Below are 26,374 nucleotides of genomic sequence, written 5' to 3' on the forward strand. Positions count from 1 at the left end.
ACATGTAACCCTCCGAGTATCTCGGTACGAGCAAGGAACACGTGTGGAATTAAGGATGAAAGACTAGAGCGGATTCTTGAGGTTTAAGTGTTACAGGGTGACGCTTGGCGACCTCACTTGCAGTGGTGTCTTCAGGTAACACCCACTGACTCAGCGCCATTCATACGTGTGCAAACATAACACACTGTATTTTAGTTTAAAGCTGACCCAGTTCACATCACATAACACCTGCTACTGAGGTCGGGTCGCCGGGGCAGCAACTACAGCAAAGAGCCCCAGACTTCCCTGTGTATCCAAAGAAGATGCCACCTGAATTGGCTTCTCTCTGTGATGTGGCGGAACATTGGGGAAGTCTTTTCGATCATGTGCTGATAAAGGAGCCAATATGAGCCTCAGAATTTCCTGTAAAACTTGGGGGTGTGTTACATAACCCTGCTCTTCATCACTCCCTTCACACATACACGCACACGCGCACACGCACGCACACGCACGCACACACACACACACACACACACACACACACTAGATGATGCAGCGGTGATTAAATTCTTGACCCTACAGTCGCCCAGTCGTGTCATGAGTCGCGGCGACCGCCAGCTCTCATGCTACGCCTCAGATTAGCGCTTCTTGCCATGACATCATCCCTGCCAAACATATTTCGGGAGCGGGGCCGCGAGGTCAGCAAATTTCCGCTCGCTGACTCTTGTTTTCTACCTGTTTGCATAAATGTAGCTCCTCTGTGACGCGCGGGGAGCGGACGCCCACGTCAGTCGCGCCATGCCCTTATGCTGTCTGGGAAGAATGAAAAAGGATTGACGTCTTTGTGGCCATCTGCCATCCCCTCCTCTGCCGCCTCGCCCAACTCTAACTCTTCTTTGAGAGGATTAAGTGTGTTGATATCTCTGTGTATCTTTGTCATCATCAATGGCTAAAGTACGTGTGTAATCTGCGCCGTGTCGTTCGTGTCTGTTGCAACTGTCCGACCAGTAATTTCTTTGTCTGTGGGATTTCTACCCCCGTGCGTCTTTAGTAACCAAACACTGACGTGTGACCCCTTTCAGCTGCAAATCCTTCCCCAGATTGCCAAAGAGGCAGCGGAGGAAACACACAGACCGCTGTTTTAAATAAAATCTACGGTTTTATTAGGTACAATATACACAGCCCGTGAAGCGGATGCATCCAGGAAGTAGCTGGACTTCGATGCGTAATTTGGCGGGACACAGGTGATGACTCATTTACAGAACTGAAGATGTGACACCGAGGACACGACCAAACTGCTACGTCCTTGTGTTCCCTTGCAGCCCGCTAAATGTCTTGCTAAGATTCCTTGTTACCCTGACAACATCACAGTGCTAATGGCTACATTCAAGAAACACAACTCTAACTTCATCTTGGTGAAATAAATTCATGAGAGGGACATGATAATCTTAACAACAAAAAGGATGGCGCTAATAAGCGTAGTAAGGATAACAGAAGTTTCTGCGCTAGCTAGCTCACCTAGTTAGCAGGTCTGTCACGCAGAAGGAAATGAATCAATTTCTGGGTGACATAAAAGCTGAGACTGCGATATCGTAGCTTGTGTATTCTCCCCCAGAGGTCGTCGCTCAGTCTTCCAGGAGAGACTCAGAGTGTAACCAGGGTGCGAACGTTGGCGTGACCATGATGCAACTTGTCAGAATGACCTGAAGAGTGGGGAACGGTCGACGGTTCAGGGAGACCCGGCCCCGTTTGTGTCAATGCTAGCCTTGGTGAACAATGCAGAAGAACTCGCTAAAGATGTAGCAAAGTGGACGTAGCCTCATGGTGCATTCAATTTACACATAAACTGAATAAAAACAGCGCAAACTAATCTCCGTTTCACACAGCAGACCACAGCAAGAAAAGACACGCCATCAAAGAATTGAAAGAATATTCACAACAATGGTCGGTGATGAGGAGAGAGACAGGGGTCAGAGGGGGGCGTGACCCATCGGATGGGTGATGTTCATTTGGGGAGAAAAATCAATCACAGTTACGCCGAGAAAAACTCACTGAGAGTCAATTTCAAACAGCTTCTGCACTGAAAGCAAAAGTATCAACTAATCATCTCGTCTCGTGTCAGTCAGCAAGTGAAGGTGACGACAAAATACCTCCCGCAAGCTAACTCAAACCCCACAGGGGATCTCTGCTGGCTCAACAACAGTTAGCAGCATGCTAAAGTGGGCGGAGCCGTCGCCAAAAAGGAGGCTCAGGGCAGGTCGACTGGCGGGAGGGCATGTCTGCGGTCGTAGGCCGTGTCGTCGCTCTCCTCGCCGTCGCTGATTTCACCCAAGACTCTCTCCTCGTCCTCTTCTGTCTCGCTTTCCCGATGCAGCCGCTCTCGCTCTCTGTCTCGCTCTCGGTAGCCGCGATGTAGCGTGGGAATCTGAATGAAGTGTGTCAGGAGGAGGTGAGACAGGATTACAACTTGTTTTAAATGGTCAAACCCCAGTTCAAAATGGCAGTTTAAAAATAAAACTCGACATTGGCAACAATAGCATTAGCATTTACCACAATCTGTCGTAAACATTTATTTCAAAAACATCCTCGCAACGTCTTGGGTGGTAGCTTTCTCAAAACAAGGTTTTTCATTTTTACATTTTAAGTCTCCTTGAGAGATACCAACTACTACATATACTACATACCAACTACATAAACTGTACTAGACTTGAGGCCTTTCACACCATCTAGTGGTCAATGTGTGAAATAGATAGGGAGGGTGAAAGCCCAAGTGTTGGCTCCTGAGATATTCAGGCTGCTAGGAACTTGAGGAAGACAGACAGTGCAGTCTTACCTGGTTTTCGTGGCTGGGCAGGGCGCAGTATCCCGGCTCCGTCCTGTGGAGGATGCGGGGCGAATGAGTCCGGAAAGGCCTAGGGGAATGGGAGCAGACGGACCGCGGGGAAGGAGAGCGGATGGATCGCGGGGACGGGGATCGGACGGAGCACGCGGGAGAGTATGTGATGGAGTGGGATTGCGTGAGCACGTGGTGGTTTTGTTTGGGAGGGCGAGGGGAGCGGGGCGGGAGCTCGGGCGGTTTTAGAGGGTCCACCAGGTCCATCTCCGGCAGGATCGGGGGAGGAGGGATAAAATCAAGCTCCTCCTCCGGGTGGATGATTTGCATTTCTGCCGCGTCTATTTCATTGAGCTCCGCCTTGGACAAATGGTCAACGATCCCGGCACCGAACGAGTCGCCCACCACATTGATGGAGGTTCGCATTCGGTCACTGGGTGGGCAAACAGTTCCAGCGTAACATTAGCCGCGGGACACGAAGGGAGGGAATCTGAGTCACTCACAGGAGCCAGTCGACGGCGATCAGCAGACTGATGTCCTGGGTTGGAAGACCGACCGCCGTCAGGATCAGAAGCATGGTCACCAGTCCTGCGCTGGGGATGCTAGCCGCGCCGACGCTAGCCAGGGTGGCGGTCATACTGGGGAGGAAGAAGATTGATCTGAGTTAGCAGGGAATTTGGCATGTTGTACGTGTGCTTTCGTTCAGCCAGAGCACTCTGGCTTCCTCTCACAGAAAACTCACAGCAAGTGATGACTGGAGAGCTTTCCAGCATGTCCTTCACCACCCAGCACCAGACGACTCCATGATGGAGTCGAAAATGAATGAGTGAATGAGAGAAGTTGTTCATCTCCGGCCAAACATTTGTGAGGAGGGTGGAAGTAAATCAAAACTGGACAGACGTGTGCGTCTGAGCCGGGGATGACAGGTGAAAACTAGGCAGTGTGACTCGGACTCCTAGGTCTGACACCTGTTTCAGCATGAGCTCAGGTCCAATCGTCACCCTGCTGTGACTTCAAACGTCTGGGGCCTCGGCTGGGACCACAACAGTCTCACACTTGTTTCCCTTCTGACAGGAAATGTGAGATAAACAAGTCTGGTACCAATCGGCCTGTCAAAACACCATCAATCCCCAGTCAATGGGTTTCAAAGCTTGGCCCACTTTTCAGGCATCCATTCATGACATGTGACACCGGCCCAGCTAGCCAGGGAGGGTGGGTGCTGCAGACACTTTCAGAAGCTGGACACAACTCCAAGATTCCACATGAACCTTGAGACAGTTTCAATAACTTGTCATTCACTGTTGAATGAGTCAAGCTAATCCACCTATTTAATGCCAAAAAGAGTTTATGTTCAGCACACATAAACATATCATTACCATCTATGTTTTTCATGTATTCACAGCAGCTCAATAAAGGATTTGGGAAAGACATTTCTTGACCCATATAACGGAACATATGTTCATGATCATGCTGTTTATTCTTAAGAGATTTATTTACATATTTTCTTGTTTTGTCACTCTCCTTGAACACGTTTTCATCATAGTCTGTTTTATATTCACTCTAGTTTTTTTTCTTTTTCTTTTCATATTGACACAATAATTTATGGAATATTTACACCTTCCATAAGTCACCTGTCATTGTACACAAATCAAACCCTTACATCAAGTTAAGTTGTGTCTTATTTTATATCACATTATTAGACAAACAATCTGACTTAAGTAATATAATATGACATATTCATATTTTAATTTTGCTTAAATTAATTCAGATTTCAGCCAAAAAAAAACGACAATTAAATACGCAACCATTCATCAAGGCTTGAAATCCTGTAGCAGTTTTGTTTCATCCCTTTTCATTCAATATTTTATTGATATCTAACATTATCATGTCGATAAATAATCATCCATTATTTCTAAAATGAACTTCTTTAAGGATGTTTCGGCGACGGTACCTGACGGTGACGATTTGTCCTCCGTCCAGCGTGATGTCGTTCATCTGGGCGATGAAGATGGCGGCGACGGCCTCGTACAGTGCCGTGCCATCCATGTTGATGGTGGCGCCGATGGGCAACACGAAGCGAGTGACACGCTTGTCGATGTTCAGGTTCTCCTCCAGGCAGCGGAAGGTAACGGGCAGCGTCCCAGCGCTGAGGGAAGAACCACACGAGAGTCACGGAGCATCTACAACTGCAGATAGTGCCAGGCTGTTTACCCAGCCTAAAAACATGTTCCACCTCATGTCTGCGTCAAGTTTGACCTGAATAGCTGCACAGAAACTCCCACCAGCTGGGAAACAAACAGAGATGGTGTTCTGAGGGGGGGGGGGGTTTCTGGATGAGCTCGGACGGAGCGGAACATGGGCCGTCCACAGTTCAGCGGGGCGACAGAAAGCTACCTGCTGGCGGTGCCCAACGCGGTGATCCAAGCCTGGAAGATGCCAGAGTAGAAGGTGATGGGGCTTTTCCTGGTGATGCCGAAGAATATGGCTGGCAGAATCAGGCCGCCGTGGATGGCCAGGCCCACCATGACCGTGATCATGTACAGGCCCAACTGTCGGGCCACGATCTCCAGGTCTCCGATGGCGGCGATCTTCCCGGCGATCAGAGAGGCGATGCCCACGGGGGAGTACCTGCAGAGAACCTCAGGTTTGACTCAAGGCTGAGCTGTTTTCTCCTCTGGTTTCCTCCCACGGTCCAAAAGAGCTTATTATACGAGTCTGTTGATCCTTATTTAACAGCACCTGTCTGCAAGTGATAGACTGGACACCGGTCCAGTGTCAGCAGGGTGAGACTCCAACACTCAGCAAAGACTCATCGCTCCGAAATGAACAGATGAATTCTTCAAGTCCAAAAGCATTTAAGGCATCGACAGAAGTGGAAATGGACTGAAAAGTTGGAGAGTTTCATTGAGGGACGTGGACAGATGGGTGGACACAGACATCAGGGTTCCCTGTGTCCATCAGAGGGACGGTCTGTGGAATGTCGGGAGGAGCAGGAGCCAGCGCCCAGAATAATGTTATGACCTCCCGAGGGAGCTGCAATGGATGAGCTTCAGAGTGAAATCGAGCCGGTCTTGAGCCGGCACAGGTCTTGTGTGTGTGTGTGTGTGTGTGTGTGTGTGTGAGTGAGTGAGTGAACAGGAAGTGAACATGTGCAGCTGGACTCCAAAGGATCCGTGTGCTTGTTCGCATCACTCACGCTGTATAAACAGATTACTCACGCGCCCGCGGAGCCGGCCAAACACAGAGTCCAGTGTATACAAGAACATGGGAGCAACGCATCCATCCAGGCCAGGAGGCCGCAAACAACTGTCAGCCAGCGCCAGGCGCCGAGGTCACACACACACACACACACACACACACACACACACACACTCGGATCAGTGTTCACGAACAACTGCTCACCGACGTCCGACACCCGAGATCCAAGAATGTGTCCTCGCGCGCTGAAAAACGCTGCTTTGAATGAAGATTGATGCGCCGTCACAGACTTCCTCAACATTTGCTCACACACTTTGTAGCAGCCACAGATCTCAATGTTTCAGCGAGCGAGAACCTGACACACTCTAGCTGCGCCTCTGGTGGATTCCTGTGCCGCGGGGCAGAGCTGGGACATGCTGGAGAGAAGACGAGTCCCATCTGACATGGGACCACCTTCCTCCACAAGATGGTCAAATTAAAATTGGAAATGTGCTGAGCTCAGCAGAACCAGGACCTAAATACTTTTCCATGTCCAACAGGGTACAGACAAGTCGTCCCTCAGAAACACAGTCGGCCCGAAAAACTCACCACATAATCATGGACACCATGGTCATGATGATCTCGTTCAGGATGTTGAAGAAGTCGCACATGATCTTCCCGCGCTCGCCCATGCGGCCCATGCAGATGCCGAAGGTGATGAAGAAGCCGATCAAACCTGGAGGGGGAGACCACATGGCGTTGGCCCAGCTAGCTGGGGGGGCGGGCATCATGACGCAAGCAACTCACCCAGGACGTTCATGCCCCATTTGTACTCCAGCCGCTTCCTGTTGACCAGGACCGGCTCCGTCTGGTTTTGAAGCGTATGTGGAACCTTCTTCAGAACCGTCTGGACCTGCAGGGACAGTTTCAGAACCTCAGACGCACAAGTGACTGGGGTTGATGCTCCTCAAAAGAAAAAATACAATGGCAGGAAAAAAGCATCTAAAAGGAAGAAAAAGAAACTATTTTATATTTATATTTATATATATATATATGTAGGTCTATATCTCTATCTATCAAAGCCTCATTTGAGGGCCATCAACCAATGAAGCCAGTGGGATAAAAGCAGGGTGGCTTCCACTCCAAATAAGAGACGGTGCGAGGAGGAGACACAAAGACGAAGGTCTGCGTGCGCAGCTGACTGTGCTAAATAAGGAAGCAGCATTACAGATGTGGAGATTATCACAAGTGCTGACCCTCACCTCCCAGCGTACACCACTCTTCTAATCACCGACACACACTCGCATACACACACGTGCTGCACAACATCTGGGATATGCAGCGACTCGGCGCTCTGGAGGAGTTCTCTACCAACACCACTGTAGAGAGCCCGGCAGCTGCCAGTGGCCTGAGTTTGGTTCTGTACCTGCTGGAAACAGGCCTGCACCAGGTTCTCCGGGAAGAGGTTTCTGAGCAGGTCCAGGAAGGCGTCCAGACTGCTGACCTCCTGGTTCTTGGGGACGACAGTGTAGCTGGTCCCTCTCAGCTTGGGGTTCCCCGGGTGGATACTGAGCACCAGGATGACGCCCAGGATGGCGGCGATGACGGTGGTGCTCATGTAGTAGACCATGGCTCGACTGCCCATCCTGCCGCTGGAGCGGGCGTCCAGACCCGCCAGCCCTGGAGGAGAGAATTACACAGGTGGAGCACAAGACAGCAAGTTCCAGCAGGACTTCAAGCCTCTGCACAACTGGGAACTAATCCTTATTTAAACAAAAAAAAAACATTAGTCTTTTTAAATAGTCTTTAAAAATCCTACAATCAACCGCAAAAAATGACAAAACAAATGATCTATATGTAAAACAATAACTATATATATATATATATATATATATATACATATATATATATATATATATATATATATATATATATATATATATGACGCTATACAGAAATGGGAAATAATCCAATAAAAGAGAAATTAATACAATTCCTAAAACAGAACGCTAAAAATATACGACACAAATGTGAAATTAAACCAACAGAAATATTGACTGACAGGACTGGCTTGGTATCGTCACATACACGACTGGGAGGGACCAAACCGGAGAGAGGGGAAGTGAAAGCGGACGCACCTGTGATCAGGCTGGATATGATGAGAGGAAGGATGAGCATCTTCAGCATCCTCATCAGGATCTCACCGGGGAAGGAGACCATGGTCAGCGCGGCGCTGTCCTTCACATGCATGTAACGCAGCAGCATCCCGAACACCGCACCCATGACCACACCTGAGGAGAGACCGCACCACACGGGTTGCCCTTACTAACTTCTTGCGTCTCGTCACGTTGTCATCTTCATCTCTCTTCTCCCTCCTGAACCTCCAGACCTAACATGGCATGGCAGTGACAGGAGGAATTCCTGGACACGCCCGCCGAGTCTCGGCCTGTGTTTTGGTCTTGGTACGCACCCATGACGGTGAGTCCCAGCAGCAGGTTGTGGGTGTTGCGGCTACAGTGACCGGCATCCTTGTACGCCACCTCCGTGTTGTCATCTCGCTGGCTTTCTTCTTTCCCTTTCTTGTGCGCGTTGGACTGGTTGAGCGCCGGCTGGTTTGTCATCCTGCCTGCAGGACGGGAAGAGAACTTCAGCACGCACAGACGCTGCATTCCTCTCCGCTGGACGGGGGTTGACTTCGTAGACATCCTGTCTCCCCGAGGTGAAGGATTAAGGAAAGGCACCGGCACCACCAATCTCACAGGAATGTCTATCAGGTGTTTGGTTTAAGTTCCTTAGGGAGGTGGAGAGGCATGACTGCCGACAAAGCCAAACACAGCAGCATCAACTCAAGAGGGGTAATCTGTCATCCTTCATCTACGTCAACAAGGCGTGGAGCTACCCGTGGGGGAACAATCCTATCTGTGTCGGGGATCACAGTGCAGCAGGGTAACGGTCACATCGATGGCTTGAGAGCTTGCTAGGACCATGTTAGGATGGTTTTCTAGCTTCTGTGTACGACACACATACGTGTCTATCTTATTCAGCCTAGGATCTGAAGCCTGTTTGGAGGATTCGGCGGCTTGACAACTTCACTTCAATGACTTCAATGAGCGTTGCTTTCAATGGGATCCAAAACACACCAAAGAGACGTACACGTCTCTACTTCAATAAGAAAACATGACGCAAGTATGGTTGGACAAAATAAAACCTGGTCGGTTAAATAACGTACGGTGGAATCAGACTTGACTTTAGACACTGGAACACTCATGTGCTTTGGATCCTAATGAAACCACTGCACATGCTACATGCTAATGCTAAAGAGTGCCGTGCGCCAGAGCGATTTAGTGCGTGCACAAAGGCAAGAGTGCTACGTATGAGCTCGGATCAGGAAAGAACATTATGCTATTATGGAATAGCAGCGTCATGTTGCTTTAAAGAAAGAAGCCTGAAAGCCAGGAGAGCGACGGCACTTCTGGACTTGCTCACTCAGACGTGGACACAAGCATGGAGACTAGACATTAGCATGTTGTTTTGAGTTGTAGAGCGAAGAAAATACAGAGGAAGAGTGGTGTTGAGCAGCAGTTCTCAAGTCACTTTTCACCTCAAGCTAAATAAATTGTTTGCAATTGTGCAGTCTCAGTCTACAGCTAGGACAGCAATTAGCTTAGCATTCATCTTGGAATCAGATGGTATCATTTCTACACCTGAATCAATCCAAATCTGGCAGCTGCAGAGAGGGCGTGGCAAGAGAAACACCTATGGATGATCGACATGACAAGGAGCGGTCTGAGGAGAGGCCAGCATTAGTACGGCTAGGTGATGGTTGGAGAGGGTTTGTCCCAGAACTGGCAGCACTGATACAGAGGGATGTGAGGGATAAGCAGCATTTGGCGAAAAAGATATTGCAAAATGTATTACGAAACCCAGGAGTACGATGGGATCCAAGGATAAAAACAAAAGAATGCATCCGCCAACGTTGCTCAAGTTTCCTTCAAGGTTAAGGGACGAGTAGGTAGTGCCACGGACGATGACTGGGAGGCGCACAATGTTGTGTCAAGAGGAACGAGTCAAATGCAGAAAACGCTGAGGTGTGAAACAAGGGGTAACACTGGCTGCCATCAACCCTTCCTTCTCTCTGACGGATCACCTCACAGTCAGCGCAACATGACTGGCTCCAGAGTCCAGCTGTGTCATTAGCCATTTCAGTTGCGAAACGTGAAAACCGCTTCAACAGAGAACAGGGAGTGGACCGTTGCTCCTGCAGTCCCGAGGTCAACACCACCGTGGCAGATCAACTCCAACATTGAATTCTAGTGATGTCAGGACGTGAAATACTCAGCTTAAACAGAAATCCACTGACCTTATTTTTAAACCATTCAATCTATCTCAAGTCTCTCGCGTCTTCGCCAAAGCCAACTCGTCATCCTCAACATTTTGAGCGAGTCCAAGGGCAACAATAACAGAGCACACAAGTCCCTGAATGGTATATAAACACATCTGGAGAGCAGCGCGGCTCAAAACGCTACACTCCCAAACAGACTCGCCGAGACAACTGCAATCACACATGATTATAATCCATCAGATGAGTCGATCCCTGGAGGATTCGCTGGGATGAGTCACTCAAGAAAATACCCGACGGCGAACAAACATTACCTATATATGGTTTGCCCTTTCACCTGAAAACCATCTTCCGGACCCCGGCTCCTCGCAAACGTAGCAGATTCCAATAATTGCGCAAAGTCGGATTGTGAAAGGGTATATTTGGGGGGGCGGAGAATCAAGTCTCAATTGCAGAGATACAGTATAATCCGCGGCGGAGGAGAGGAGGGGGAGGAGGGTCTGCTGCCATAGTCTTCACAAATCCTCTTTCCGATCCTTATGTCATTCTTTGCTCGGACATTGTTTGGCTATGTCGCACGGCGCATGTACTCAAAGGAGCTCGATCTGGACGCACAAGTGAAGTTGAAGTCAGGAATGACGTTTTCCAAAGTGAGTTTTATTGGGATGAGTCCCAAATAAATGTCTCAGCGGCGTAATTTCATCTCTTTCTGGGCAGGGCATGTAGGTAGAAACATCGATAATCTGTTTCGTCAAGCGCCTCCCTGAGTCAAGACCAGTCTAGGGTCTGAATCCTCGCCTGTCCAGACACAGGTTTAACACCTGAAAAACCCTTCGGCAACCACCTGACATCCTGAAGAAGGCTCTTGTAGGGTCTCTGGGAAGTTCTTTCAGCGTTTCCACAAGAGGGAAATACTCATCCATGTAAGGCAGGGGCTCTTTGAGCCACCTGTGGAAGGAATCACCAACATCGGAGGAGCAGGAGGTCGGGCAAGGCGAAGCACACGGTCAGACCTTGGTGACAATGTGCCACAATCTAGACAGGGGTGCATATCAACTCGGCCTTCAGGAAAACTTTGTCTCTACTGTCAGATCTTTGAACAGAGGGGATTGAAAGTCATTTGAAATCTGCAGTTGTCAGATCCCAACTACAGGAAGCTTTCCACCGATCAAAGCTCCTCGATAAGCAAACCCACAGTGGTGACAAAGACTGGTATATCACGGCAGGGAACTTTGTCAGTAGAGCGCACGGCTGTCTCGTTTGAGTCAGTTCATAGATCAATGGAACTGGTCCAACGGTGAGTACTGTAGTAGCTGCCCTGCTTGTACTACTATTGGTGCTCAGCCAGACTAGAATCCCTTAGGCCAAGGCTGTCCAACTCTACGGCCTGAGACACCACGGCATGACCCCAAAACACTGTGGTCAGAATAGGGAAGCTCAGCCACAGGGACTGTCTCACATCATGTCCAACTGGTCTAGAGTCCGGCCATTTTATGTGCCACCTTGAGGTGGCAGGACTCCATGGATCAGTTGATCTCCACAGAGGAAAGTAAGTATGGAATCTAAGCCTGAGCTGGGGGGGAAACCTTTAGGTTGGATGGAACCTTTCATGAGTATGTGTTCCCTCAACATCAAATACGAAACAGTCTTCTGCTTACAGAGATTCCTGAGAGCAGGGAAGGTCGAAGCTGAATCATAGCAGGCCTGGAGGAACCGGAGCACAATCGCAGCCTAGTATCCGTCTCTTCTTTCCATCAGAGAAAAAGACCTCAAGAAACAGATGCTGATCTGACGATGGAGCGCTGACCAGCGTTCTCGGGTTACATCATGTTACAGCTTAGTGTTTCCACTACAACAGTCAAGTTCAGACAGTTCGCCCGGTAAATCCCAGTAAATCCTGGTGCTCGCATCAACACAGCGCAGGTACAGCAGCCGAGTCTTGCCAACACATGCCAGAGCTCATGGACAGATCCAGAACATTCAAACACGCTCTCCAGCCCGACGAGTACTTACGACATATCTTCTTCATGGTCATGGTTTCTGAGGCGACAGGACGCTACAACAGAGGAAGCAGGCGACGCACTAAAGGGCATGTTCCACAGGAGCAGACCAACGAACCTCCTGGACCAGCCGACTGTAACAGACTGATGTGTATCAAACCTCCTGTCTCAATACATGTCTGCATCAATGATCCGGCCGCTGAAGATCATTAAAGGATAAGAGAGACTCGCAGAAGATATACATACAGAGATAAGTCCTGCGCAAGCCTTGAAAATAAAGGAAGGAGAATCCCTAAGCTGACACAGATGGAAGTCATCACTCCAGTTGAGAACGTTTGGCTGTCTCGGGGCATTGTAGTGAGACAGTGATAAAAGATCTCCATCGGGAGTTTTGGAATAATGAGCGCTCTTGTGTCTGGAAATGGATCTTCAGAAGAAATGAATTCATAGTTTGAAGGGTCAGCCTGAGAGCTCGGTGATAATGGCCGACATATGAAGGGAATGAGACTGAGGAACAGGGAGGCTGGCCACGTGAAACGGACACGATCGCTGATGCCAAAACAGTACAAACAGAGCACAGAGAAGAGTTCGTCAGAGCTAAGTGTGTTTTCACTGTGTAGACTGGTGGTCAAGACCTTCCTACACAGACCAACAGTGTTGCTCTTCATGTGTGACTGAGGTTTTAAACTTGTCAACAGACGTGACAAAAGACACATTTCTGTTTTTACTTGAACAGACAATGAAGCTTTTTTCAACTTTCAACTGAGTTTACACAACTGAACCCTCAGCTGGACCCTCCACTGGAGGTTTCTTAGGTTGGTTAAAAGTTCAGTTTGTTTTTAGCCACAGGAAGTTTGCAGCATTTTGGATGATGAACGTCCCGGTTCTGCCTCCTCAAACCCCACCAGTTGAAGGACCCTTGGTCCAGCGTTAAGCTTCAGCCCCGGTTTGTGAGTCATCCTCCTTTTCAAGATGGTTGTTGGAGGTCCTAAATGATGGGCTGAGTCCAGCAGCTCCACAAGAAGAACAAGGAGCCCTGCTGAGCTGCGACAGCGGGGGGGGGTGTTGCTATGATGTTAATCTGAGTTCCAACCGTATGGAGCGATGCTACGCTGCGAAAATGAAACCTGAGGATTAAAATGTGGACGTACAGTGTCTACATTATTTTTTAGGCTTTGTCATGTACGTGTGTGTGTGTTTCAAGTCTGTGTGTCTCAGAGGATTATTGCCACTGGTTGATTGTTTGGTGTGAGCTTTGCAAGGAGATGGAGATATAATCCGCTCGCCCATCACTCTCACACACACACACACACACACACACACACACACACACACACACACACACACACACACACACACACACACACACACACACACACACACACACACACACACACACACACACACACACACACACACACACACACACACACACACTGCTCCACTGCACCCCTGCCTCACTAGAGGCAGATGTGGCTCTCACTCATGTACACATGTAAACCGCTGCTGAACACACATCTCGCTATGCCAAAATGCTAGTCAGCATCCCAAAGTGAGTCAAGAACACCCACAAGAGTTCTACCTGCCTATACTTTTTTTAAAAACATATATTTTTGAAGTAAACACAGAGAGACATCTGTGCTTGATCTGGCCTCCGCCCAGTGGAACACCTCAGCTGTGCGTTCCTACTGCGAGTCTTTCCTGGATGACTGAGCTTCTCTCGAAGAGAGAGAGTCCTACTCCCTCTTCAGCTGAGCTCTGTCTCAAGGCTCAGCTCTTTCTTCACCATGATACCAAGTCGTCCTCATGACTAAAGAAGCTGCACCTATTCATCTGCATCTCCACCTTTCCCACTCTCGTGAGCCAAACTCCAAGATAGCTGACCTTCTCCGCCAGGGGAAGATCTCATCTTCAACCAGAACAGAAGCCTCTCACGACTGAGAATTAGATGTCATGAACTAAAACGGCTACAAGACGCCAGAAAGTGTGTGCTGACATTCTAATGTTCTAGCATCCTCAAGACTCATCAGTCAAATGAACGCTTGATGCCCGACAGCCAAGTGCTTCCTAAAATGACCCGTCCGCCTCCTGAAATAAGCAGCAGTCAGTAGAAATGCCCGAGAGAGGGAGCTGTGCGATGTAAACACAGATAGTAACTGAGCCAGTCATCACTTAAACTCCAGCAGGGAGACTCGTTCCCTCCGCAGATGCAGCCGGGACGCGTCTGCGGCCGGGATTTGCTGCCGCTGTGTGCTAACCTTGGCGGTGCAGGTCAGTGTGGGCCAGTCTCATCAGCGTTGAGTCGTGTCCTCAGCTGACTTCTCCAAATCGGCAAATCTCTTCCTGATTTTGAGTCTAGATTACAGATACATTCATGATTTCATCCTCCTGTTTTAATGTGGAACTTAAATCCTTGAATTATTTCTCCATCGTACTTTGTAAAACGCTGGACTTTTCGTGAATTTCTGAGGGGGGAAAACTGACGAGGCCAGTGGTGAGAAAAGCTCTCACGGAGGGTGAAGACCAGGACAGTGAAGAAGAGGCGAGCTGATACTTCGTCCACCCTCAGTATCATCCTCCCTCACCTCCACCTCTGACTCGTGAGGTAGAAGACACTTCCTATTTTTCCTGCAATTCCCTCTTTCTGCATCAACTTTTTCAACTTCAAGTTGACTAATAAAAAAAGCAGGGAAGTCTTAAAAACAAACAAGATAGTGAGGGTCCGCATGAGGCCCCTGAGCTGCAAGTCAACACACTGAACCCTTCACTAACTTCACATCAATATAATTCTGTCAGCAAATAGCATTAACGGACTTGTTTGTTTACCTCGATACACAAGAGGGTTAGCTTGATATGCTAATGACGGCTAGCTCATCCAGTTCCCCACTCAGGATTTGGTCCATCAGCAGCAGGGTGGTTCTGTCAAAAGACCCCTGGCCAGTGTTGTGTGTTTGAAGGGTCTACAAGCGCGTGTGTGCATGCACATGACACCCCCCCACCACCCCCACCCTCTCCACCCGCCTCCTCTTTCTCTCTGCCGATAATCTGAGTGTATTAATCTGTCGTTTCAACTCCTTAAGCACAGACTGTTTATCACATCTGCTCTCCTCACCCTTGTAAAAGCTTGGCTATATTTAACCTCCACCGGAGTGAGTCTCGGTACATCAGGACGTTCCATCCTTTGTTTCTGGAAACTTTGGAAAAGAAAAGGCTGCGTTCTCTTGCTTCCTGACGGCAGAGTGAAACAGCTGGTGAGGCGCAGCAGATGTGATGTTGGCTCTGTTCTAAACATCCTGGAACATCCTTCAAAGTTGCAAAGCAGCACCAGCATCCTGAGGAGAAAGGACAGGAAGGCTCTTACCTGCTGAGTGTCTCGGACTCCCATCCGACAAGACTGAGGCGTCAGGAGTGTCGGGATGAGAGGAGGGATGTGGGAGATGACCAGTCACGTTCTTTTGCGTCATCTGAGGAAATTTGGAGATTAATGCCACAGCTTTGTGCGCTGACCACCCTCCCTCCCTCCCTCCCTCCGTCTCCACTCTTCGCTCGCTTCCACAGTCACAGTTCATTTGGGAAGTTGACATGAAGCTTTTTTTTCACGGAGAAGACAAATGTCTTCTTCAGGAATTTGATGCTGATGAACAGCAACGTGAGGTGAGGTGAGGAGGACTGCACAAGCATCCATGGAGCTATGGCGAAGGGATTTAGGAATGTACAATGAACGCATGAATCTTCAGGGCAGCAACTGCCTGGAGGAGGACGTGGCAGTGACAGGCTGTTGGTTTAGGCTCAGAGGAAGGTCTGCGTCAACCTCATCCGGACTCAAAACCCTGAATTGGTGGATCTTCGCTATGGTCCAATGCTGCACCTTGGGCAGGTACTCGGGGTCATAATCTAGTAGGGGGTCCTCCCCCTGGCGTACTAAACGGGATCACGAGGAGCGCTCCTTTTCGAGGGTCCTCTCCACTGCCCTGTGCTCAGCTCCAGGTGGCCAGGTTACGACACCCTCCGTCACAGAGTTTCACTGTCATTGGCCCCATCAGCAGGTCCTGAAGGTTTTCCTGGAGGTCTGCAACGAGTCATTACTTTTAATTCACTTTTGATATAAACTACCTCCGCATGTCGACCAGCGCTAGGACAACCTGGCAGCGGAATGCCTGAATCTCGCTTGTACCTCAAGTTCTGGCTCGCAACTCAAAGAAAAATTTGACCGAGTGCCGGGCTCCTGAGTGGGAAGGCTTGTAAAGGGAGACTGTACTCCCACATCTCCACATAAATCAATCACCTCGTAAAAGCCACTCTCACTGGTAACTGGCTTTTCACACCCAGGAGCCAATCCTGACCTTGTCGTGCTTCTTCGCTCCCTTTTCATTTCACCTCCAGCCAAGTCGGCTGACGTCCTTCAAGCAGCGTGACACCAGAAGACAGATGAACACAAATACATTGGAAAACATTCCTCACCCGTCACATCTCTGAGTAAACCTGCTGATGAATCACCAGTCTGTGCTCACAGGTGCACCACAGGTATGTTTACGTTTTTAACCACTTTGATTTACTTACCTGGCGGATGCTGCACATCAGTGGCACCCTCCCGTCCACTGGAGGGCACTACAACTCTGCAGTGAAGACAGGAGGCAGCCACCTGGATGGATCGACACAAGATGGTTAAGTGTAACCACAGGTGATCGACCATGAGATGACACACAGGCAGGAACGTTGTGGTTCATGTGGAGACTAGGCGCTGCAGCTGTTTGGGACGCGAGGTGAGGAGGCAGCTTGATTTATGAGTGTTGAGACCCAGCACAGGTTCCTCCTGCGAAGCCAGGTGTGAGAATAACAAACACGAACAGAGACAGGAAGCAGAAATAACGTCTTGAAACGGCTAGATTGAGGGTTCCCTCTCCTGGGTTGTCCACCAGCACCAGTGAGCACTTCTGCTCACCATTGAGGTGGATCTTTGGTTCTTATCCAGACCCTCCACCAGTCCTCCAGTGACGTGCCCGTCCGGCTCTATCCTGCTCTCACTCGTGAACAAGACCCCAAGAAGGAACTGATCTCCAAACTGGACAGGTTATTCACAACTTTTCTGACCACAGACTTAGAGGAGTTGATCCTCATCTCAACCCTCCAGAGAAATTGTGGGCTTTAATGGGATGAACCTTAGTGGCAGGAGGTCAAAGGTCATTCCTGGTGGAGTCCAACTGACATCTGAAAATGGCCATAAATTCCCAGTCACCACTTGGAGACTAGACTTCGGAACAGAATAAGGACCAGTCCGTTGTATTTTGAGTCAAAAACAGTGAAATTGTACCACATGAGGGGACAACGTTCGGGCATTAGGAAGGACGTTTCCTTCCGCCAGAGATCGTGGCTCGAAGAGGACTCGACGAACGATTGAGTGGGGTGTTTAACACTGAAGCACACGGAATTTTGAATCCACGAAGGAGAGTTAAACACACTCACACACACACACCGTCCCACAGGGCTGACAGATGGAGGGGCAGCACCAAAACGGGGGCTCGGACAACTGGGCCCTGCCACTCTTTTGTGCGGCCGGTGCCTTGTAAGTCAATCCTCGACTAATTGCCGGAGCATTTCAAACACAAAGTCTGCCTGTGAAACCCAATCGTGCGGGTGTTGTACACCGAGTTAGCTTTACAATGTGCAACATTTCTCCCCGCTGGCAGGACGGGGACAGAACCTTCGGCAGGAAGCAGCCAGGCGACACATGGGGGCGAGGGGTCGGTGTGGAAGTGTCAAAGACAGCAAAATGAAGCAAGACGTAACTGTAAATAGACCACTTGATCACATGTCTGATCTGGGGGGGCGGGAGGCGTCCAGACGGCAACAAATCTGTCACAAGTGAATGAAAGTGTAGCTGCAGAGTCCTGTAAGGAGACACTGGAGGGGCACCGATAAGGAGGAGTGATGGAGAGGCGATCTGGGGCGAGCGCGTGGTGCGGCAGAGAAGCAGGAGCAGCCATCCAGAGCATGTCAACAAGACCAACATGGCCTGCAAGTGTGTGCCTGAGCTGTATGGCCACGTCTGGGGCGCTTCCACGGAGCCACTCCTGCACAAACCTGCCTGCAATCTAAACAGACCTGAGAGAGCAGCCTGATCATGCAGAGCAGCTCCGGCCTGCGTTCTCCAACCTGTTTCTCATTACGTATCCAACTACGACGGTCCGCTCCCCTAATGAGAGCTTAGCTCCCGCTCCCACCCATAGCATTTTCCCGAAGGTGAACATTCCATACACTAATTTCAGTTTCTTGCAGCGGCGACTTGTAGCCGCATGTGTTGTTTGTTTGTCAAAGCGGCAGTGCGTGCATACTTTGCCTCGCTCGCGTGTTGTTGTGTGGTCTGGCGGCAGACCGTGCCTTTGACCTTTAGTAAACTGTGAAATTTCTTTTCAAGCCCCAGCGGCCGCCGCTGGATCCTCCGGCTGGGCCGAATGTCTCCGTGGGGAAGTTCGGCAGCCAGGTATGCTGCTGGCACAGGCTGGGGAAGTGACGCATCCATCCCGGCGTTTGACCCCTGAGGCGAATGAAGTCACCTTTGACCCTTTACCTCTGTGCCACCGCTTGGCAAACAGGTTGGGGTATTTCCAGGAGGTAATTGGGTTAGATTGCAGCGAGGAGAGAATTGGAAACACATGCCACAATACGCCACAGTGTGTGCTCCGTGATGGCGGTGACTCTCAGGACAGACGCCAGAGATGGTGGATGAGGTGAGGACAGACAACAAAAATGTCCTCCAACAGCAGTAAAAAGAGATAGAAGGTGGTGAAGGATAACCGCCAGGTGGAGGGTGAACATTTATATTCAAGAATGTAGCAGACAGACGGATGACTTTGCCCTGACTCGCTATTGACAATAATTGCCATAATAGCCACCATCCAATTACACTTTCAGACAGTCTTTTCCAGAGTTCTCGCTACGTACACGTTCACGTGTACGCGTCTAACCACCCAACAAAGATTTCCTACTTTCACTTTAAGGACTATGAAATAGCTCACCAATGCTATAATGGTACCTGGCTTTATCTGCATCATAGGTTGGACGTTCGTAACTCGGCAATTTGACCACAGAAAAGAACTCACCCCATTAGTTGCAGACCCGGAAACACTCAGCTCATCGTAGGATTACATTAGAGTACCTCAGAAGAAGCACCATTCCAATAGCATTGGTGTGGAAGGGCGCATCAGTAGAGCAAGTGAAGGGCAGGGTGGACCTGAGACCAAAGCAGGTGCCACTGTATTAGTAGCTAGGAGTTAAGAGATTGGTGATCAAGCTTCTACCTTGGGAGGTGGAGCAAAGTGGGGCGGAAAGGTTGGACAGAGAGGGCAGAGTGAGGTAGCTTCATGCTCACATGGGAGGAGGCCAAGGGGCAAACCCAGGACCGCATTTGCATCTCCACACTCAGAGCGCAGGAAAGTACAGAACTCCTCCGGGTGCATCATGTAGGTCGCACATTTGTAACTCAGCTCGACAGACGGCTTCGCCCCGTCTGCTGGGCCATTAGAAATAATTGCCATAATAGCCACCTTCTGATTACAGTGAGATCCCTGGTGACGGAGGACGTCCGATGCCAGCAAAGGCAGGAGAGACATCTGGACCAACCAATGTGCTAAAGTCAATAAGCAACCAAAGTCATGAGAAAATCTGTTGCGGTTCATAAAAAAATACAAATCCTCAAAGCCAAAGAAGACAGGAAAACCACCGAAGTATTGGGCCATCGATACAGCAAAGCTTGTGGTGACTCAGGGATTTAAGAACTATTTTAACAAGATGTGTGTGTGCACTGAGTGTATCAAAAGGCGGAACCCTGAATGGCTGCCTCTAATAAACCTCTTAAGGCTCCTCAGATGTTTGAAAGAGAAGGGTCGGGAGGGCAACCGGCGGAAACAAAGGCCTTTCGATTTGGCGTCTTTGTTGCGCCGTCACTCCGGTCCACGCTTAGCTGACAACTTTCTCCGACTCCCTGGCTTTCCTACTCTCACTGACGCACCTGAGGGCAGAAATATTTAAGTGCACGCGGGGCAAGTTCAGGCAGGGATGTTGGAGGACGGTGGAGGGTTTTACGGATTTCAAGTGACACTTAATGGGAGGAATGCTGAAGAGGCTGCAATTGACTGTATCATTAAGTGTGTAAGTGTGTGTGTGTGTGTGTCAGCGGGTGCAGCGACTCTGATCGCAGTGTTAAATGTCTCCAGTCAAGACTGCACTTTGGTCTGACTCTATAGAGAAGTGACCCGTTTCACTGGCTTGGGGTTTTGAAAAACCTCTTTTCATGATCCCCCTCTTTTCTGTCTCTCCTCTCTGGTCCCTATCTCTCCCATCCCTAAACTCTTTCATGAGCAGTCTCACAGGGGCAGGGTTGTAACACAAACCTCCCCTCTTTTGTCTCCATTCTTTTTCTTATCCTTTCATCTCTTTAAACATTCAGGGGGCAAAGAGGGTCTGGTGAGATGGAAACCACGACTTGGTAAAGGAAAGAAAGAGATAGCATGTGAGACAGCGAGAGAGAGGGGGGACGGGCTGGCGGAGGAGGGAGGGGAAGTCCAGTCAATCCCCCCTTCTTGTGCTCATCCACCGGTTTATGGCGCTCCCTTTCAACAAGACCATTCAAGGTGGGGAGGCTCAGTGGACGTGCTGTTCTCGCGGGTCAATAGCAGCGAGCCCCTCATCTGGAGTGTAAAGAGACGACTTATCTACGCCAAGGACCCGTTGACCTGTCTGTCGGCCTGTTTGTTCTCCGTCGACCCCCATTATGTCTCACCAGGGACCTTGCTCGGTTTCTGCCGAAAACCTGCCAGCCGCCAGCTAACGTTTCTGCCCATTAGCCTCCCCGCAGCCAGTCGATGTGTAGGTATCTGGGCGAGTCCAGACAAGCTGGACGGACTTTTCGTTTACAATGGCAGACAATATCACGTCTGGAGAAGACGTGTCTTTGCAGAGTTGCGTCGGAGGTGCACCGCGTCCTTTGCATGAGAACATTACGTGTGAAAGGAAGCGTGAAACTGTTTCACTGTCCCAAACTGTCCCGAAAGTGTTTCTTATCTGGCTGCGCTCTTCAGGAATTCAGATTCTTACATGCCACATGAGCTCAGAGAGACGTTGCTTGAGCACGGTTCTGCAGTGAAAACTCCATGTTTTGAAGAAGTGCCAATGAATGAGGCAACCTTTGAGACGTTGGTTATACAATGAAAGACGTCAGCTTGCTCAGAGAAAACATGACGTTGGCGGATGATATAGTGATTTGTAGGAGGCAGAGAGGAAGCTGGAGAGGAGGATGTGTGAGGGGAGAAGAAGAACTAAAGTCGGAATACAAATGTGAATAAGAGAGGGATGAGTGGCGACGAGGGACGAAAAAGCACTACGGCTCGTTGGTCCAGAGTAATGGACCAGGGTGAAGGGAGGGGACCAAGGAGGACTGCTCATGTTTGGATGCTAAGGGAGGTCAGGTGGTTGGGACACGTGGAGAGGAAGAGGAGGAAGACAACCACTCAGATCATGATGAAGGCCCATCATGCGCGGCAACAGTCTCGTCACAGTGGAAGAGCAGACGCAATATTCCGGCCTGTTTGCTTTAATTACAGAGATAAAGCCTCTCTGGTGTGGAAATGACTGGACTGCAGCTGCGGATGTGACTCTGTGATAAACGCTGTAAACAATAAACTTAAGTCAACACGGCGATAACCATCAGCGGCACTGAAGCACTGAGCAGGCTAATAAAGGAGCGGACTGGACGAGGCTTCCCTGACAAGTCAAACACTCATTTATGACGTGATTCATCCACGGAATATGATTTATTGTCAGAGACTCCTGACCAACTTCGACCGACGTCCACGTGGACTGGGTGATGGAGAACACGAGTCAACAAGGAGATGAACCTCCATCACCTGCTGATCCAATTATAGTCAACGGCTGTTTTTTCTTTCATATTTTTTCCATTTCTATTTACTTTCCAGCAGTTTGTGACAATACTAATTTTGTATTTGTGATGCTTCTAAAATTGTTTTTTTTTTAATGTTGTTGATGTTTTTATAATTCTGTTTACATTTTTTTTTCCAAAATCCAAGATTCATATTTTTAATCTATTTTCAAGCAGTTCTATTTTTTCCACACTTTTTTCCGTCCTAACAAATTTTTGTTGAATCATTTTTAACATCAACTTTGATTTTCCGGATTTTTTTGTTTGGCCATATATTTTCTTTTTTTCCCATGCGCACGTTATTTATATTTCCAGAGATATGAAATCTTCACTGCACAACGATGGCCAAGTGAAAGTCAGACGTCGGATTACAACTCATCTCCATCACGTCAACAGCAGCAGCAGCAACACTGAAACACCGGCGCGTCTCGTCGCTCGACACATTTGCGCCGATGAAACAAACGCGTAGGTGTCATTAGTCTGTCAGAGAGAGAAGGTCGGGCTTTCCACGAAACGAGAGTGAGCGAAGACTTGGCACGGAGCACCAGGTGACGGCTCCAGGTCTGACGGAGCCAAGCGGGTCGAGCTGCATCTCTGACAGATCCTCTGAAACCATTTAGGAGAGGAGAACGAGAACTGGCTTGGACTCGGAACCAGGCCGCGCTATCTGCGACTCCTCACGTCGTTTTCACAAGGACTGGCAGGAAGAATGCCAGTTACGGCGGTACTTGAACGCAGCATGTGTGCAGTCTGGGCTCCTGCTTCGCGTTGTCCACATGTGTGCGTGAGAGAGCAGATGTAGCTTGTGGAGGGAGGATTGACCTCTCGAGGGAGGAGAACTTGTCCGAGCTCTTCACGGAGAAACCGGAGGAGTTCACTAGTCAAGCACACTGCGAGCTCTACCGGAAGTCGCCCGAGCGGCATTTGTTGTAAAACAACCCCCTGATTTAGCGGTCACGCGTTGCAAGTGATTTCCACCTTTCATGTTTCTGAACACCAGCATATCATTTTAAAATCCAGAAAAATAACGTAGCGAAAACGTGGCTAATGTTTATGGTAACTGTTCCGTAATTCCGTTTTATTTTGAAGGAGCTACTGGTGCACGCTCTTGTCTCCATCTTTAACTTGACACTCGACCGACTTTTACGCGTTTCAGGCGGAGTTCAGGTCTTAAAACAAACTTCTTCACCTCCTCACCCCACAGTTGGAACTGAGTTACCAGCCTTCCTCTGAACGAATGGGCCGCTAACGACAGTGGGATACTTGATCCAAGCGCTCACTTCCCTGCCCTGGTTCATGGCGCTCGCGCCACTTCACGTCGGATCTGCTCACTTCTAATGGGAAAGTGTCCCCGTCATGTCACGCTGTGACAGAAGACGAAGAAAGACCGTCGTCGCGTGGCCGCCGAGCGAAGGTGTTTTGAGTCAAAGCAGTTGAGCGACAGCACTGTGGAATCAATGTGGTGTCAGCTGGAAGGACGCGGGGTCCGGATCTCACCTAAACGGTAGGAGTCCTTCATCCGCTCAGCAGCGCCAGCACACACCTTCACTGCTCTGAAGCGCTGAGGCGAGCGGCTCTGCTGAAGCAACCACTTCCAAACACACTTCAGTCGCTCTGGTTCCTCGACATTTACGGTTTGTTTGTTTACCTGGCAAACGCAACACACGCATCTGTAGCCTGTTTTTACTCCAAACGATGTCACACTGTTTATTCAAATGTGCACGAGTGACAGGAGCAGTTAACTGTGTTTTTATCTGCTCTTAAATCGCAACTTCTGTTTATTTAATTTGAACACTACAGAGCATTAAACGGAAGTCGGATATTCACCAAACCTCTCCAACATATATCACATGTTTATGTAATAAGTCCTCGATAATAATTAACATTATTTCAGTGTTTTGATTTAAATACAGATTTTTCATCATTACTCTCATTAATAATAGACCACGGTTATTTATATATTTTTTTAAATACATTGTCATTTTTGGGGCTTAATCTCATGTATTAATATTCATAAAATTATATTAATAATTATAATTTATTTTTCACATGTACATTCTATTAAAAATATGCTCAATTATATTTATTTTTATCATCACATTTTCACATTTAATGAAGCAATATTATTGCATATTTAATCAATGATCTAACATGGAATTATTTATTAAAATTTCTAGTGTATTGCATATTGCTATTAAAAATATTTGTGTAGATGTGTTTTAAGATTCGTCTAAATATTGCTGAAATGCCAGGGTTTATTTTGGGTGTGTGAATGTACCTCTAAACTTCATCTGTTCCTTCCCAATAATACGATTTACAAACATGAGCGAGGCAACCTTGTGACCTTTCATGTTCAGTGTGCTGACTCCTCTTCCCTCAGGTTGCACAACTGCAAGTCATTTCAATCACGCCGATGTTTTCCTTGGCGAACGCAAGCTTGTAGCTGGAGTTGTTGTTGGCAGTCAGGTGAGGTGAGCGCTCGCAATCCTGAGCAGGTAGATCAGAGCGAAGCTCGCAGCTGTAATTTCATATCCTGGAAGATAACGAGCCGGACGCAGCCTGCAATTATATCTGTTAATGAAAGCATCAGCGCGCGCCGTGTCACGCCACGCTAGCTTCTAATGACATGAGAGCATTTCACTGGGTCTGCTCGAGTCTCGTAGCTGAGCGGAATGAAACAATCACAGGGCTGGAATTAATGGCGTGTTTGCTCAGTGGGACAGCGAGGTTGTAAATGAGCACATGTAGAATAAAAGCTTTTACTGTACGGGGTGGGGGTGGGGGGGGGAGGGGTGACGGGGTAATGGGTGGGAGGGCAAATATCTGGCTCTGTTTACTACCCTGCGCTCCGGTCGCAGATAAATCATTACAAGTTTCGTGGAATTCATGAGAAAGCATCTGCAGCGTGATTTCACTTCACCTCGGAGCAGCTTTGCCTCCGTCGCCACCAGGTTTACGAGGGAAACCAGATTCACATCGGTAATGAGAGTTTTATTATTCGTCTAATCAGAAAAACTAGAGTGTAGTTGGCACCGTGCCACACACGCTGGTCGTAAAGGTTCAAAACTAGGACAGAAGGACGCGGGACTTTTTCAGGCTGGAGGTTTGCGATTACGCAACTTTCACAGCTTTCCAGGGTGTCCTTCAGTTTGACGGAGCCTTTTGTGAGTACCAAGCCAAGAGGGCATTGGAAGAGGCATGTTATCCCCAAAGAGGGGAGCACAATGTGTAGAGTGTCTTGTTGAACAGGGACTTTTTTAGCCTGGTATCGTACGGGCAAGCTTGCACTGAAGGAGGAAAATGCCATCCTGGCTTGCAGTGAGTATCAACAGGTCTCAGGCAAGGTGGCCGCATGTGTTCCTGGTGCGGTTCATCATAAGGTATTTTGGAGATTTGGAGCACTCCTGTCGTGAGCGCTGGGGTGCTTTGCATTGCAACCGGAGCGCGCAAGTGAAAACTGAGAAAACCTGGGTTGATGCTAACACCTGCCAGAAACCTTCAGTGGTCAACGTTTCAACGTTGAGTCGAGGGACGCGGCAAGCTGCGAAATGCTTTGGTCAATTCTGAAGCGATTAGCGCAAGAGAGCAATTAAAAGGGGTCAGAGGTCAGGTACTTAGCTGGTCGCTTCTGGCGACAGGTGTTTTTCAAGGCGTCTCCTCCCTTAGATCAATCACTTTCATCATTCCACATCAGATCTGCGTACGTTCCTGTGTTTTAACACACGACTAGTTTGTTCTTCGCGTGTTCCCAGTTCAACGGGCCGCGCCTGGGTCCTTGCTTTGGGCTGCCAATTCCTTGAATCCACCTCCAGTGCGTCATGAAAAAAAAAACACAAACTTGTTTTACCGATGTTTGTTGACAGGAAAAAAGGCAGCGAGCGGGATTCTTTGGAAATCTCTAGAGAAAACAAGCTTCTGATGCAGGTCAGCAACTGCCACAATGGAGATCCAACCGACAAAATGCTCTTGTTGGTTGGACACATTTCGGAGCAAGGGGTTTGCATTTGGCCTTATAGGTCCCTCTAACAGCTTGCGTACAGATGCAGACGGCTTGGACAGTATGCCGCGCCATGACTTGAGTCACCATGAAGGACTCATCTGGACCCAACAGT

The 26,374-nt window shown here is 48.9% G+C and overlaps 2 protein-coding genes and 1 long non-coding RNA gene across 7 annotated transcripts in view; 1 reads left to right on the forward strand and 2 right to left on the reverse strand.

Moving 5' to 3' along the window:
- On the reverse strand, window positions 1-23,787 carry slc1a9 (solute carrier family 1 member 9). 4 transcript variants are annotated; one of them, XM_053851005.1, is made up of 13 exons: window positions 23,760-23,787; window positions 16,889-16,970; window positions 15,690-15,792; window positions 8,460-8,615; window positions 8,128-8,280; window positions 7,416-7,669; window positions 6,797-6,902; window positions 6,599-6,725; window positions 5,207-5,440; window positions 4,764-4,958; window positions 3,316-3,450; window positions 2,813-3,245; window positions 1-2,404 (listed from the first exon to the last, which is right to left on the reverse strand). In XM_053851005.1, the coding sequence occupies exons 2-13, from the start codon at window positions 16,904-16,906 to the stop codon at window positions 2,228-2,230; spliced, it is 2,091 nt and encodes a 696-aa protein (XP_053706980.1). In that variant the 5' UTR covers window positions 16,907-16,970; window positions 23,760-23,787; the 3' UTR covers window positions 1-2,227. The 4 variants fall into 4 exon arrangements, with proteins under 4 accessions (XP_053706980.1, XP_053706982.1, XP_053706981.1 ...); XM_053851007.1 differs by lacking the exons at window positions 16,889-16,970; window positions 23,760-23,787 and adding an exon at window positions 15,441-15,556 and having other exon boundaries at window positions 2-2,404; window positions 15,690-15,726; XM_053851006.1 differs by lacking the exons at window positions 15,690-15,792; window positions 16,889-16,970; window positions 23,760-23,787 and adding an exon at window positions 10,643-15,249 and having other exon boundaries at window positions 2-2,404.
- The window catches only part of LOC128750688 (neurotrophin-3), a 10,705-nt gene continuing 7,729 nt past the window's right edge, over window positions 23,399-26,374 (forward strand). Inside the window, exon 1 of one of the 2 annotated variants that reach the window (XM_053851113.1) lies at window positions 23,399-23,766. The gene's annotated coding sequence lies outside the window, so the exon portion shown is untranslated. Of the gene's footprint in view, window positions 23,767-25,141; window positions 25,242-26,374 lie in introns of those variants that run through there. The other variant, XM_053851114.1, reaches the window with a different exon arrangement.
- Window positions 24,218-26,374, reverse strand: part of LOC128750737 (uncharacterized) — a 6,624-nt gene continuing 4,467 nt past the window's right edge. The window contains exon 3 of the long non-coding RNA XR_008413195.1: window positions 24,218-26,068. This is a non-coding gene — a long non-coding RNA (uncharacterized LOC128750737). The remainder of the gene's footprint in view (window positions 26,069-26,374) is intronic.

Source organism: Synchiropus splendidus, chromosome 19 (genome assembly GCF_027744825.2).
Source record: "Synchiropus splendidus isolate RoL2022-P1 chromosome 19, RoL_Sspl_1.0, whole genome shotgun sequence".
NCBI classification, from domain to species: domain Eukaryota; kingdom Metazoa; phylum Chordata; class Actinopteri; order Syngnathiformes; family Callionymidae; genus Synchiropus; species Synchiropus splendidus.